The sequence below is a fragment of the Heteronotia binoei genome, chromosome 21, assembly GCF_032191835.1.
Source record: "Heteronotia binoei isolate CCM8104 ecotype False Entrance Well chromosome 21, APGP_CSIRO_Hbin_v1, whole genome shotgun sequence".
Lineage (NCBI taxonomy): Eukaryota > Metazoa > Chordata > Lepidosauria > Squamata > Gekkonidae > Heteronotia > Heteronotia binoei.
In genome coordinates this window covers 120,657,712-120,671,811 of record NC_083243.1, presented here as the reverse complement: position 1 = coordinate 120,671,811, position 14,100 = coordinate 120,657,712, and the positions used below count along the sequence as shown (strand labels likewise).

The window sequence follows — 14,100 nt, the reverse complement described above, 5'->3', positions numbered from 1 at the left end:
GAGGGCTGTGTGGACACGAAGTGGGGCTTGCAAGGGGTGCATGTGAATTCGATCACGTATCCCAGTCTGACGATGGTGAGGACCCAAATGTCTGATGTTATGGATGGTGAGGATCCAGATGTCTGATGTTATGGACTCCCACTGTGGTAGGGAGCTCCAGAGTTTGATTCCTGGGGTGGTTGGAGGAGTCCTGGGGCTGGAGTTGGGGACGGAAGTACCGGGGGGGGGGGCGATTGGGTCAAAGAGATTGTTTGTTCTGGGGAGAGTGTTTGGCAGGCTGCTGTTTAGTTTTGGTGGTGAAGGAGGATCTTGTGCTGGTGGATGTCCTCCATCTCCAGGTGTCAGTTGGGTGCGCAGGGTATGGTTTGGAGTGTTGTGTTGGTTTCCACTGTCATGGTTTGTAATGCTTCGCCAGTCCAGGGGCGTTCACACCCAGATGTCTTGCTTTCTTTCTGCCATCGTCTACAGAGGAAAGTACCTGATCTGTAGTGGAGTGCAACAGGCTTTCTCCATCAAAGGGTAGGTCTTCGACCTTCTGTTTCAGGTCCAGTTGGAGCATCGTGGCCTGGAACCATGCATGACATTATAGGGCGATAGATGTTGCCATTGCTCCAGAAGAGCAGGATACAGCACGCTTTAAGGAATTGATCTGTTGTTTTAACAGTCTAGAGAAATCGATGATGTTGATGGCTTGAGGTTGTGTCTGCTCTGGAAGTTGGGAGAGCAAGGGTGCAAATTTCGCTCCGAGGGTGAAGATGTAGGCTGCGAAGTATGCAAGGTAGTTATGGAGACACAACAGCGTGGATATTGTAGCGTAGAGTTTGCAACCTAGGGAGTCCAATTTTCTGCACTCCCTGTCAGTGTTGCCGGCTGTTGTGTAGTCTTGGTTTTTGAGGCAGATTGGACTATGACAGAGTTCGGTGCCAGGTAGGTAGTGAGGAATTTTGCATCTGCTGGTTAGATTTTGTAGAGAGCCTCCAGTCTGAGGGGTTGAGGCCAGTTTGTCCCACGCTTCCTTGAGGGTGGCTAGATGTACTGGTAACATCAGCGAGGAGGAATTAGGAAGCAGATCCGATTGCACCAGTTGGTACACCAGGTCTGTGACCTGGGGGGCGTTCGTGTGCATAGGAATATTTAGGGACTTTGCCATCCGTATTATCAGCTCTAAATAGGCCTTGGTACCCTCGGAAGGCATGATGTCTGGGGAGCAGTCGGTTTGAGTCTTGTCTGGCTCAGAATCAGATGAGGAGGACACTGATGGGGACTGGTCGGGTGACTTTTCTGGCTGGCCAGGGAATAGGTCATCCGGCATATAGAGTGGGGGGTCCTTGTGGAGCAGCTCCTGAGGTCCCTGTGGTCTCCAAGCACAGCAGGGATTGGTTGTTGTTGTGGGGGGGGGGTTCCCCTGAGGCGCATTTTGGGCAGTGGCTCTGAGTGCCTGAAGCCTGGTCTGGAGGTAGGAATCCAGATAGTGTGCATAGCGTGCCCCCTGGTGTGGTGAGGCGATGCCTTCGTCCCGCTTATTTGGATGACGAGGATTGAGGCCTGGATGATCTGGACCGGTGAGCATGGAGCCGTCATATTTTCGGTCTGAGATCATGATCAGCTCCTGTATGTGTGGAAGCATGATCGGCTGTAAGGCAGGCTGTATCGGTGCTGTGAGTGTGATCAGCTTTGAGCCTTTGAGTGGCTATACTGAGATCGTGATCTGCTCCTGCATTTCAAGTGGCTATCTCGAGGTCAAGGGGTTCGATGTCGAGGTGAGGTGTCCATCAGTTATTCCAGTGGAAGTTGAAGTGGCTGATGTCTGTTAGAGGCCGGTGGCTGTTGCCTGCAAATAGGCCGGCTTGGTGATGTGGTTATGGCTTGCTCCTGGAGTGGTAAAGTGGACATCTGGGAGAGCAGGTGAGGTTGGGCCTGAACATCTTGGAACCAGTTGGTTCGGTCAAGCTGGTGGGGTTCGAAGGCCCTTCCCAGGGTGGCCACGGCTGACATAATTGCATTGGTCTTGAAGGAGTCTGCATCAGGGATGACGATGACTGCTGCTGTGTCAGGATCCATAGTCATCAAAATTAGGGTGGTTAGGATCGACATCGATGGTTGTGTTGTCGCTTGGTTTGCTGGTTGGAGTGTTCTTGAAGTTGACGAGGTTGATGTCAAGGTTTGTGATCAGGACATTGAGGAGGTCGATATCGAGGATGTACTCGGCATCAATGTCGAGATTGTGCTCGGCAATGCGGTCGACATCAGTGGTGCTGCCGGCTTTGTGGTCGGCTGCTGGGCTGGCAGAGGCTGGCCCGCATTTTTGCTGGTGCCAGTGAAGGCTTGCAGCCAAGATTTTTCCTTTTTCCCGGTCTTGTGCCTCTTCTTGTGAGTGGTCTCTGCTCGTGCCGAATCTCCCCACTGTTTGTGGGGGGGTGAGGCGACGATTGTCGGGCTGGCTCAGAGTGCAGCATAAGGGTGTTCTCGAGGAGATGGCTTTGAAGCCTAGCCGCTCGGTTTTTCTGAGTTTGCTTCCCAAAAATTCTACAATGTGTGCAACGTTCCACGTTGTGTTCCTCCCTCAGGCAGAATAAGCACAGGGAGTGACCGTCCGTGGATAGGAGTTTCGCCCAGCACTTCGATTACCTTTTGAAAAAGGTGGTAGCTCCTTTCCTTTCTGCCAGGGTAGGTGCGGGAGGGGGAACAATACTCACGAAGAAATATATATATATATATATATTAGGCAGAGACGAGATGGATGAAGACTAAGATGGATGACGACGAAACGTAGAGGAAAAAAGAAGAAACGAAGGTTGAAATGCTGAGCGAGGTACATGAGGTTCGTACAGGGTGGTGGCAAAAAAGAAACTGAATGGGAGGCGGTCCTTATCCCCTGGACCCAGTCATGCGCAGTGACCACTACTGGCCGGGCCCGGGGGGGGGGCGGGAAGGACCGCCAGGAAGAGAGACGCTGACGCTGCTTTGAAAATCACTGAGGTCTGATTCATGCAGGGCATCAAACCCAAGTGTGGGACTATACAGGGACCATGAAGAAGATCAACAGTGTAAGCCAGAGTGTTGAACTCATTTGTTATGAGGGCTGGATCTGATATAAATGAGACCTTGTTGGGCTGGGTCTGTATCTATTTAAGATTAGGTAGCAGAGATATAAATTTTATAAAGAACACAGACAAACACAAATATATATATATATAAATTAAAACATGCTCAAAGCGTTAGCACTCATTGGTCTTAAAGATACTTTTTTTTTGTATTTCTCCCATGGGATCCAGGGAACTGAGCAAAGGAAGCTCTGGCTCTTTCCTTTCTTCCTCAGAGGACCAGGAAGGGAAGGAGCCTCAGCCACTGGAGAAAATATTTTGCTCTGTAGCTCCTGTGCAATTGAGCAAGCCTTGCAAAGCAAGCTGTTATGCAGAAGGAATTAATAAACAATCAATTAAACAATGGCAACACAATATAAGCAAAGATGCAGAAAACAAAACCTATTGTGTCAAGAAACAATTGACAACTTCCAAAAATTAATACATTATATTATAGAAAATATCCAGACCAAATACCAATATTCAGACAATAAAGAACAAAGAACAATCCCATATAAACATTATCAAAGGATGACTCCGAAACAATCTTCATACAGTCTGTAAGGAGTACTAAGACTCAAGTGCAAAGTTCAAACGGAGTCCTTCCATGGCATCAGCTTCAAAGGAGAAATTCTTTCCTTCACGCAACCACCGGTTTGAATTGCGTTCCGCTACCTTTACAGCTTCTTCATAAGCCAACTCTGAAAAGGTCCTCAGACCAATATTTCTCCTTTGAAGCCGATGCCATGGAAGGACTCCGTTTGAACTTTACACTTGAGTCTTAGTACTCCTTACAGACTGTATGAAGATTGTTTCGGAGTCATCCTTTGATAATGTTTATATGGGGTTCGCACTGCTACAGCACCAACCCTAAATCAGACTTTTCCCTGCAGCCACTGTGGCCGGACCTGCCTGTCCCGCATTGGTCTTGTCAGCCACCAGCGAGCCTGCAGCAGACGTGGACTATTGCACCCTTCTTAAATCTTCGTTCGCGAAGCCAAGCCGAGAGAGTTGGGGTTGTTCTTTGTTCTTTATTTCAACTTTTCAGAGTTGGCTTATGAAGAAGCTGTAAAGATAGCGGAACGCAATTCAAACCGGTGGTTGCGTGAAGGAAAGAATTTCTCCTTTGAAGCTGATGCCATGGAAGGACTCCATTTGAACTTTGCACTTGAGTCTTAGTACTCCTTATTTATTTATTTAAGGAGGCCCATCTAAAATCCACCAGGGATCGGGCCTTCTCAATAGCGGCACCTTACTGGTGGAACCAGCTGCCGGAGGCGGTGCGGGCCCTGCGGGACCTAGGGCAGTTCCGCAGGGCCTGTAAGACAGCCCTCTTCCGGCAGGCCTATAACACCTAACTGATAATGAGAACATCTCTGGATGGAACAAAATGCTCTTATAGACCGCTGGTTATTTTATCTTGTTTTATTAATTATGGTTTTAATTGTACTTGTAAATGTTTTAAATTGAATTATATGAATTATTATGTTGTAAGCCGCCCTGAGACACTTCGGTGAGAAGGGCGGGATATAAGTCCATTAAATAAATAAATAAATTTATTGTCTGAATATTGGTATTTGGTCTGGATATTTTCTATAATATAATGTATTAATTTTTGGAAGTTGTCAATTGTTTCTTGACACAATAGGTTTTGTTTTCTGCAGTTATGCAGAAGGAAGCAAGATATAGGGAGAAGGAAGCAGATGATAGCCAGTTGCTCGGGGGCCTGATAGGAGCCCTCCGGGGGCCTGATTCGGCCCCTGAAGTGCATGTTTGACACCTCTGATGTAAGCTAATAACATAAAACAGTTCAAATAAAATAAACTCTAAGGACTTCTGAAACAAGAAGGTTTTGCATTGCCACCTGGAAATTAAAAGCAAAGAGTGAGGTAAATCTCTGTGATCTGTACAGCTGCCTCAGCAGTAAAACCCTGATTGGCTCAACTAGAGTCCTGGGAAAGGATTCAGAACAATAGCTTTGCTATTTGTTTCAAGTGCAGAATGGCTTGTACAGTGAAAAATGTCCCCCAAAGTATGGAGGACAGGGCTGTGCAATGCTTATAGGTTAAAACTAGCATCTTGAATTGGGTCTGGAAACACACCAGCAGCCAACACAGGTAGCACAGAATTAGCCGAATGTTTCTGCCTCCGCAGTTCTACTAAAATCTTTGACACTTGATTCCACACACTTTAATTGATCACCAATGTATAATAGAAAAATGCTTGATGTGACACAACAAACTTTCTTTAAAGCTGGCAAGTGAGTTTTGTTGAGAGATGGGTGCTTTTTTCATTGCCTGATCTAGATCTTGGACTGCTTCCCACTAATATTATTTACTTAAAAAGTTAATTTAAAACCAGTGAATGAGAGAAGGGCCATAGGGCATTTTTCAGGTTATACAAGACTGATCTTGACAATCTTTTTCTGCTTGGTTCAGTTTCCCTTTTATTCATTTCTAGTTACTGTGCCATTAGCAGGGGACTTCACAGAACCCCATGGCTGTGGCATTGAATCTAGAATAGATTTTCCATCAAGAGCAGCAATGAAAAACGTAGTAAGGGGGAAAATCCTAGGAGGAATTAGACCAAAATGGCTCTTCCAGGAATTGAAACTCTTCAGATGAAATGGTCTTTCCACTCCAAGTCTTTAAGAGTTAAGAGAATCATTTCAGTACTACATAATTTGATTTTCTTTAGCTTCAGCATGTTGCAGATAGGCAGAAAGAGACTTTCAGAAGACACTTTAAACAGCTGGCAGCAGAAGCAGGGCTGGAAATGAGCAAGGTTATATTGGTTTGCCTTAAAACTAACACAGATATCTGAACAAGTTTCTGAATCTTCCAAATTCCTTTTCATTCTTTTTCTGCACTGAGAGACTAGTGATTTATGAAACAGACTAATTTTTGGTGATGATCACAAGAGTGAGAGGGTAGGCAGATAAGGATTATAGCATAGCAGCAGTTAAACCATGTTGTATCAAACGTTAACATATTCTTTACACATTTATATCTAACTCTCATTCTGTTCTAATATAATTTTATCTGTTAGAAATGGAATCTTTTATTAATTGTTTTCTGGAGACAGGCCTAGTGCTAGAGTTTCTGGTGCCCTACGCCGGCACCCCCTTCTATGTTCTTCTCACATGCACTTCGCATGAACACTAAGCCCAGCTCTCTCTCTCTTCAAAGGGAGCCGGGAAGATGGCGGCCTTTTCCCGGCTCCCTCTGAAGTGGGAGAGGGATGGGCTGAGCTGCGTTCAGGAGGGGTGGAGGCCGGGGTCCTGGAGGCTGCCCCCCTCGCCCCCAAGAGCCGTCCAAAGTTGCTCCTGCCACTGCCCAGCAAGGGACAGGGCCAAGCTGCATTTGGGAGGGGCAGATACCGGGGGCCCGGAGGCCGCCTCCCTCCCCTCCAAGAGTGGCCAAAAGTCACTCCTGCTGTTGCTCAGCAATGGATGGCTGAGCCAGGTTCAGATCGGTGTGTGCGGGGAAGGTGTGCTTGTGTAAGCCCCACGCACAACCTGAAACACCACAGTCTAACCAGATTTACCCTCACAGTGAAAATTATGCCTCAGTTGGCTGATATTGGGGCTTTCTGCTTACAGCAAGAGAGGTTTAGAAACCAAGATTATTCCCCGAATACACGCAGTAGACTCACCTCCTTGTTCCTCCCGAGAACACAAAAGGCTTTTTTGCACAAAGTAACTGTCACAGTTTGCCCATCGCAGTTTTATTTGTCTTCTAAGATGCTTTCCCCTCCTTTTTGTCCTCACAAGAACCCTTTGTGCTAGGTTAGGCTGAGGCAGAATGACTGCTCAAGGTGACTCACAGTGCAATCCTAAGAACACTTTTCCTGGGAGTAAGCCCCATTGAAAAGACCTGAATAGAATTCAGAGTAGACCTTAGGATTTCTCTCTCAATGAGCTTCGTGATAAAGTGGGAATTAGAACCAGGATTTCTTCCATTCTAATGCAGCACCTGACCCATTGCAACACACTGGTTTTCAAGGTAGTTTCACCATAAAATATTGCATGACCTGAAGAATGCAAAAAAAAGCTCCAGCCCATATATCAAGCATTGCTGGCAACACAGGTTGAAAAAGCATCCACACCCAACTTACCTCTTTCCACTTCACTTCATCCTGAAAGCTGATGACTATTTTAACACGCCTGCCTCCTTCTTTCCGAGAAGAACCATCACCGGAGTCATCTAGCAGCATGTCTGAACAGAAAACATGAAGTGATGTTCTTAGCTTATAGTGCTGATTGCTTTTCAGCCCGTAGTGAATATACACAATGGCAATGGCATATACTGGCTTGTTTTGTACAATGTAGTCTTCAGTTCTTAAGACTTAATATAGAATAAGTAAAACCCTACCACATGACTACTGATAATCTCTCAACTTCCACTTGGATTTCTGAGGCTACTGTTGCAATCATATGGCCTAGAGACTTTCTTGATGAGATTCTCAGGATGCTCAATCTTATATCCATTTACAGTATAGCAAAAGTCAAGATACCCCAAAGACATTCGCAGGGGCCATGTAAAAAAAAAATTTAACACTGGTATGTTCTTTTAAAAAAATATCTAGAAAATGGGCAGAATTTAATGACTGCAAAAACAATCTTGCGCAGCTGAAGTCATACATAGCAAGCTGTATTCTTGAAACACAAGAGAGCTACTGCTTCTGACATTGTAATGGAAGGATTTATTCCAGTGCTTTTAATTTTTTTACAGCTACAGGATGAAACTTGCCTCTTGTCTGTCACATATACTCACCAAGACTAGCTGACTCTGTGAGATTTAGACTGTGTTGTGAAAGGCCCATAGACTGCCGTGGTGAAGATGAAATAGAAACCTGAGACTGGGCCCTGCTGCAACTGCCTTGGTTTTCAGATTTCAGGCGGTCATTTTCTGCTTTTAGTTTCTCAATCTCACTCTGGATTAGAAAAAACAGACTGCCAGTGAAGGAAATGGAAAGCACACAAACTTTCTGCAATTTTTAGACACAGCCTAGAAACTTTCTATCAAACAAAAAGTAGCAAACTTAGGTGCTTAACAGCATCCCATGAGCAGTCAATTGTTGGATCATATAGCAGACTGGACCGTTAATGTTAATTGTAATTTAAAGTGATCCAGAAGAGAAGAGAGAGAAGGGAGAGTGAAAGTTTGTCCCTTCTAAAAAGTAAAGGGCAGTTGTCATCTCCTTTGAACAACAGATATTATTCATTTCCAGCTTTAGCCTATTCTTTGGATTATGGCTGCTGTTTTATTCTGTGTGTAAGGACCCATTCAGGTGGGAGTCTCCTCTGGCCTAGAAGCTGATCACTCAGAAGGGCGGGGCATGACCAAGCCTGGTGGTGTCATGCTGAGCCACCAGATGACTGGCAAGCAGATGTATGCAGCTGCTGACTCTGGACCTGAGGAAGTGAGAACTGAAGGCTGCATAAGAATGGCCAGAAGCAAAGCCAGACACGTGACAAGAGGGACACAGCTGGAAGGTGAGGTAGAAGGGGAAGATACAAATGGAAGAAAAACAAAGAGCAGGGGCCACAAGTCTGCAAAATGTGTAGGCAGAGAGGAAATGACCAAGGCAGATACTAAAGAAAGGTAGATTCAAGTAGCACCTTAAAGACCAATGGCATTTGGGACACATAAGCTTCCTTTGCCACAAACAGCCCCCCCCCCCCCCAATCTTGTTGGTCTCTAAGGTGCTCTGACCTGCATAGCTCAATCTTGTCTGATCTTTTTTATTCGATTTATATCCCGCCCTACCCCACCGAGGTGGGCTCAGGGCGGCTTGGAAGCTAAGCAGGGTCAAGCCTGGTCACTATTTGGATGGGACACCTCCAAGGAATACTAGGGTCACTGTGCAGAAGCATGCAATGACAAACCATATCTGAATGTCTCTTGCCTTGAAAACCCTATCAGGGGTCACTATAAATCAGCTGTGACTTGAAGGGGGGGGAGCTACTGGACTCTAATTTACTGCAGACCAACATAGCTACCTTCTGAAACAAAGAAGACAGAAAGCTGAAGGGGAGAAAAGATGATGGAGAAGGTAAGAAAAGCCATCTGAAGAGAAGCCAAGGAGATGGGGAAAAATTAAACATGGGGCAAGACTTTAGAGTAAGGTCAATAGATTCAAGTACTGTTAACCAACAGCAGTTTTTATTGTGTGACTGGCTGACAGACAAGCATCCTTTGCACACCCAATTTGTTCTTAAACAGGAGTTCAATGTGTCCCTCTTGTGAAAGGGCCTCTCACTATATTTTTTTCAAGATTTTTTATATTTTTGCAACTTTAATTTTTTAAAAGTACTTTATTAAATATATTTTCAGATGCTGCTGTGAACACCAATGAATGAAAATCCGAATTTTCAACCTCACTACTTTTGGGGGTTTTAAAAAATGTGTGTGTGCACACCTGGAAGTAATGGCGACCTCTGGTGACTGACCCCTTCTGGGGGCCTTGAGGATATTCAGAGAGGTGGCTGAATAAAGCCTGCCCTTGCTTCCTGGCTCTAGTATTCCAAAGAGGTCTCCTATCCAAATACTTGCCAGAGTCAACCCTGCTTAGCTTCCGAGATCTGAAGAGATCGGGCTTGTCTGAGGTTTCTGAATCAGATTTTCTTTGTAATTTTCTATGCAACAAAAAGGCCATAGAAAGGAATGGATGTGCTAGAATCTGACTAACGTTGTAAAGGCTCTTCACTGCATCCTCCAAATGCACATTTTGTTGATAAGCAGTAGCAACTTAAACTCCTGTGATTTAAGGGCCTTGTATTGGATATAATCTCAGGTAAATACATTCACACAGAAGATCTCATTTTTGTTTGTAGGTCTGGATTTCGGTGTGCAGTTCTTTCCCACTGCAGAACACCACAAGGGACACTGAAGTTCTTTTCTACCTGCATCCTGTTCATGGCCTCCCGAAGCTGGTCGAGTTGGTGGGCAGAACTTAGGGCCTCAAGACGGATATCAGTCAGCTTCATCTCTTTGTCTCTTAGCTCATTTCGCAACTGCATGACTGTTTCTGCTTCACTATCAGTACATTCTGAAATCCTGGGGGGATTAAAAAAACACTGAGCAATTAACTGAAGAACATGAATTTTTTATAAGTTAGCACAAATGCAAAGCTTTAATGTCTTCTTTTCTCTGAGGTTTTGCCTGACTCTAGCCTTGAGATCAATGGAATACAATAATCAGAATTTGTCTCAGCCTGCTCCGAAGGTTGGGGTGGGGGGGAAGAGTACCTTGGCAGTTAATACAATCAGGACACAAAACTACCATTTTGGCTGTGAACTATACTTAGCTTCGGCAGTTAAATTGCTGTGGGGAACAGTCATTCTGTGAGAAATCTATACAGCCCGGAAATCCCAAGTAAATTAAGGAGGTACAGACAGTAGCAGCAGCCACTCTAAGATTGATGGACTTAAAAAAAAAGAAAAAGATTTAGCACTCAGCAGGTGTAATGCACAGCTGGGCCTCCCGCTACGATTCTGTAGAGCTTTGGAACTCTACACCTCTTCAGACATGAAACATTCCTGTTCATTCTAAACTGCTCAGACTTTATTAAAAAGCTTTTACTTTTCTGGCACCAGCTTTCTTTTACTCCTTATCCTTTTCATGGAGAACTGGGTTCAGTTACTTTCTTACACATAAAAAGAAACAAGCGGTAATACAGCCAGCCATTTTCTGGATTTTTTTCATACTGAGTGCATCTTGTGAATGGCATGTCTTTCAATGTGTGCTCTTTACTAGTATCCTAAACAAATTATTTAGCAGTAAAAAATGACAAGCCAAAGTCAAATTTCAGATGACAGGTTAAAAATCTACTGGAATAAAGTGGCAGGAGTCTTCTAAAAATATTATCTTTCTTTTACTAGAGCAAAGCCTCTGCAACAATTCCAATTGTTATAATACTAGCACCTTTACAATAAAGACTGGTAAATCTGCACTAGATAATGACTTCAGGCCATTTTCACATGGGTTCATTGAGAAAGGGCTTTTGCCTCTACTTCCACACTGATGCTTCTGCCACCACCTGCATTTCCCTCAACTTGTACACCACCGGGGTTTCCTTTGACTTTTCTGCAGTCTTTCCCAAACTTGGACTCCATCAAAACCGGGCTAGCTGCTGTGTAGATGGAGAAATCTGGATTTTCCTAGTCTTGCCCACAAACAGCCATTTTCCCTGCTCCAGCCCTAGCAGAAGCCTTCCCCCTTCTCACATGTCACAGGGCTTTTGATGTTCTTTTTTAAAATTGGCAACTGGCATACTAATGTAATGATGTAGCAATATGTTCATTGCTGGTTTAACCCCCCCCCCCCGCCCCCTCAGGAAAGGGAGAATAGGGGAAAGCTGCTATCTAGAAGCCCTTGTTTCCACTATGCTGCACACACACTTTGCTGTCTATATGAAAGCACTGGCATATGGAAAAGGTCTCTGTTACGTGTCAGAATTCTCAAATGACCCTCTGCCGGGCTGGAGCAAATGTTCACAGTTCTGTGGGATGCTTGTTCACATAAGTCGTAGTATTCCAAGTATTTGATAGTAAGGTGTCACTGAAGTTATTGATGTTTTTACGAGAACACATACTTCTCCTAAATGCCATTGGAGATTTGCCGGTTAGTAATAAATTCATTCCAAACTAAATGGCAAACTAGTAAAGAACAACAGAAACCATTCGTACCTTATCTACTTTGAACTACCTTGCTTAAATATATATAACATCACATATATTAAAATAAACATATGGAACCTCAACATACATGAGGGCCTCTCCATTAAATAAAGGGAACAACATATTAAATGGCTCCCCTCCATTGTAGAGAATGCAAAATTTTCCTTGTACAAGGATTCCTTGTGCAGTAGAGCATGTGGAGAGCATTAAATTGAGAATAATATATTTTGAATGTTGGTATAATTTAGTTTTCCTTGTCTAACTTTTAGGCTAGAGATGTTTCTGTGGGCAGATGGGAACCAGCCACTGTATCTCTGCATTCACTGTGCTCTTCAGTTTTACAATAATGGTTACCACTAACAGGCAAATAAATTGGTGTTGAAGTCTCATACTGTGTAGTGCTCTGCCTTTTCCTAAATTCTCTGCCATCTGTTGACTCTTCAGATACTTGTCAAGACTCGTCACACTCACAGCATGTTTTGACTGATGACAGGCATTATCATTAAGATATGATAGATTCCATGACTTTGACCAAAATCCAGTACCACAGGGATGGGATGGTTTCAAAGTGATGGAAGTGAGATTAAGAGGTTAGAGATCAAAGAATGTTTTAGAAAATGGGTTGATGGCATGATATCGAAAATTGTAATGCCTTTATTCTTAAAAATGCAAATATCTATGAAACCTCATTGCACCTCACTGTACAGAATGTGGAATAAGGATTGCCAGGTCTGACTCAGGAAATATCTGGGGATGTTGGGGGTGTACCATGAGCAAGGTTGTGAGAAGCATGATTGAACTCCAAAGGGAATTCTGGCCATAACATTTAAAGGGACTGCATCCCTTTTTACTGCCTTCCTTCCATTAGAAATAATGGAGGATGAGACACCCTCTTTTGGGTCTCATAGAATTGGACATCTTGGTCCAATCTTTTTTAAACTTAGGGGGTTTTTTGAGAAGAGGTACCAGAAGCGATGCTAAAAACATACACTCATACCCGAGCCCATGGATCTGTTCTCCATTATACCCTATGGGGACCAATCTTCATAGGGTATAATGGAGTGCTCAGTAGACATCCCCCCTCCTGCTTTCTGATAACCCTGAAGTGTTATTATTATTATTTATTACGTTAAGCTTATATCCTGCCCTCTCCGCAAGCGGACTCAGGGCGGCTCACAACATCACATTACTTCCATTAAAAACCAATAAAACATAAAACATAATTACATATTTAAATTATTTAAAACATTTCATGGTGCTGTATTAATACAGTACAGTATAGCGGTTCTGAAAGTTCGATGGTGACCATCGGTACTCTGCATGGTGCTCTATATGATGTTCAGCAGCTCTCTCTCGGTTAAATGTCGAAGGCCTGTCGGAACAATTCGGTCTTACAGGCCCTGTGGAATGTAGACAAATCCCGCAGGGCCCTTATGGCCTCCGGGAGAGCGTTCCAGAGTTCTGGTGCTGCCACCAAGAAGGCCCTGGCTCGTGTCGTACACAACCTGGCTTCTTTTGGTCCAGGGATGGACAATAGATTTTTCGTCCCTGAACACAGTACTCTCTGGGGAATATGCGGAGAAAGGCGGTCCCACAGATAGACAGGTCCCTGACCATAAAGGGCTTTAAAGGTCAACACCAACACCTTGAAACTAACTCGGAACACAACAGGAAGCCAGTGCAGCTCTTTCAGCACCGGCTGAATGTGCTCCCATCGAGGGATTCTCATTAACAGCCGCGCCACAGTGTTCTGCACTAGCTGTAGTCTCTGGGTTAGCGTCAAGGGTAGCCCCATGTAGAGAGCGTTACAGTGATCTATTCTTGAGGTGACCATAGCATGGATCACCATTGCTAAGTCGTTGTGCTCCAGAAACGGAGCCAGCCGCCGTGCCCACTGAAGGTGGAAAAAGGCGGATCTAACTGTGGTCGCAACCTGGGCCTCCATTGTAAGGGAGGACTCAAGGAGCATGCCCAAGCTCCTGACTTTAGGGGCTGGTATTAATGGCACCCCGACAAGAGTCGGCAGATGAACCCCTCCCCCTGGACCACCCCAGCTCAGATAGAGAACCTCCGTCTTCGTCGGATTCAATTTCACTCAGCTCAAGTGTGTGGGGGGGAGGGCCTCCAAACCAGTAGATCCCCTGCCCCCAACTGGGTATTGCAACCCTATGTGGAATATTGGCAAAGGAGGTTATATATGGAAGGAATACTTACATCTACACCAGTTCCTGAACCACTTTAGAGACTTTTGATAGTTTCTTCAACTCCTCCAAATCAGTCAGCCCACAGCAATCTTTCCCAATGCATAAGTGGTTTAAATGCCACTCAATGTTT

General features: G+C 44.6%; 1 protein-coding gene across 2 annotated transcripts in view; it reads right to left on the bottom strand.

The window, feature by feature from the left end:
- Positions 1-14,100, bottom strand: part of NAV2 (neuron navigator 2) — a 483,385-nt gene that overhangs the window by 23,807 nt on the left and 445,478 nt on the right. For both annotated transcript variants that reach the window (XM_060262207.1, XM_060262206.1), the window contains 3 exons: positions 9,991-10,144; positions 7,859-8,018; positions 7,200-7,300 (listed from right to left, as the gene is read on the bottom strand). In XM_060262207.1, the coding sequence (XP_060118190.1) occupies positions 7,200-7,300; positions 7,859-8,018; positions 9,991-10,144 (415 nt within the window). The remainder of the gene's footprint in view (positions 1-7,199; positions 7,301-7,858; positions 8,019-9,990; positions 10,145-14,100) is intronic.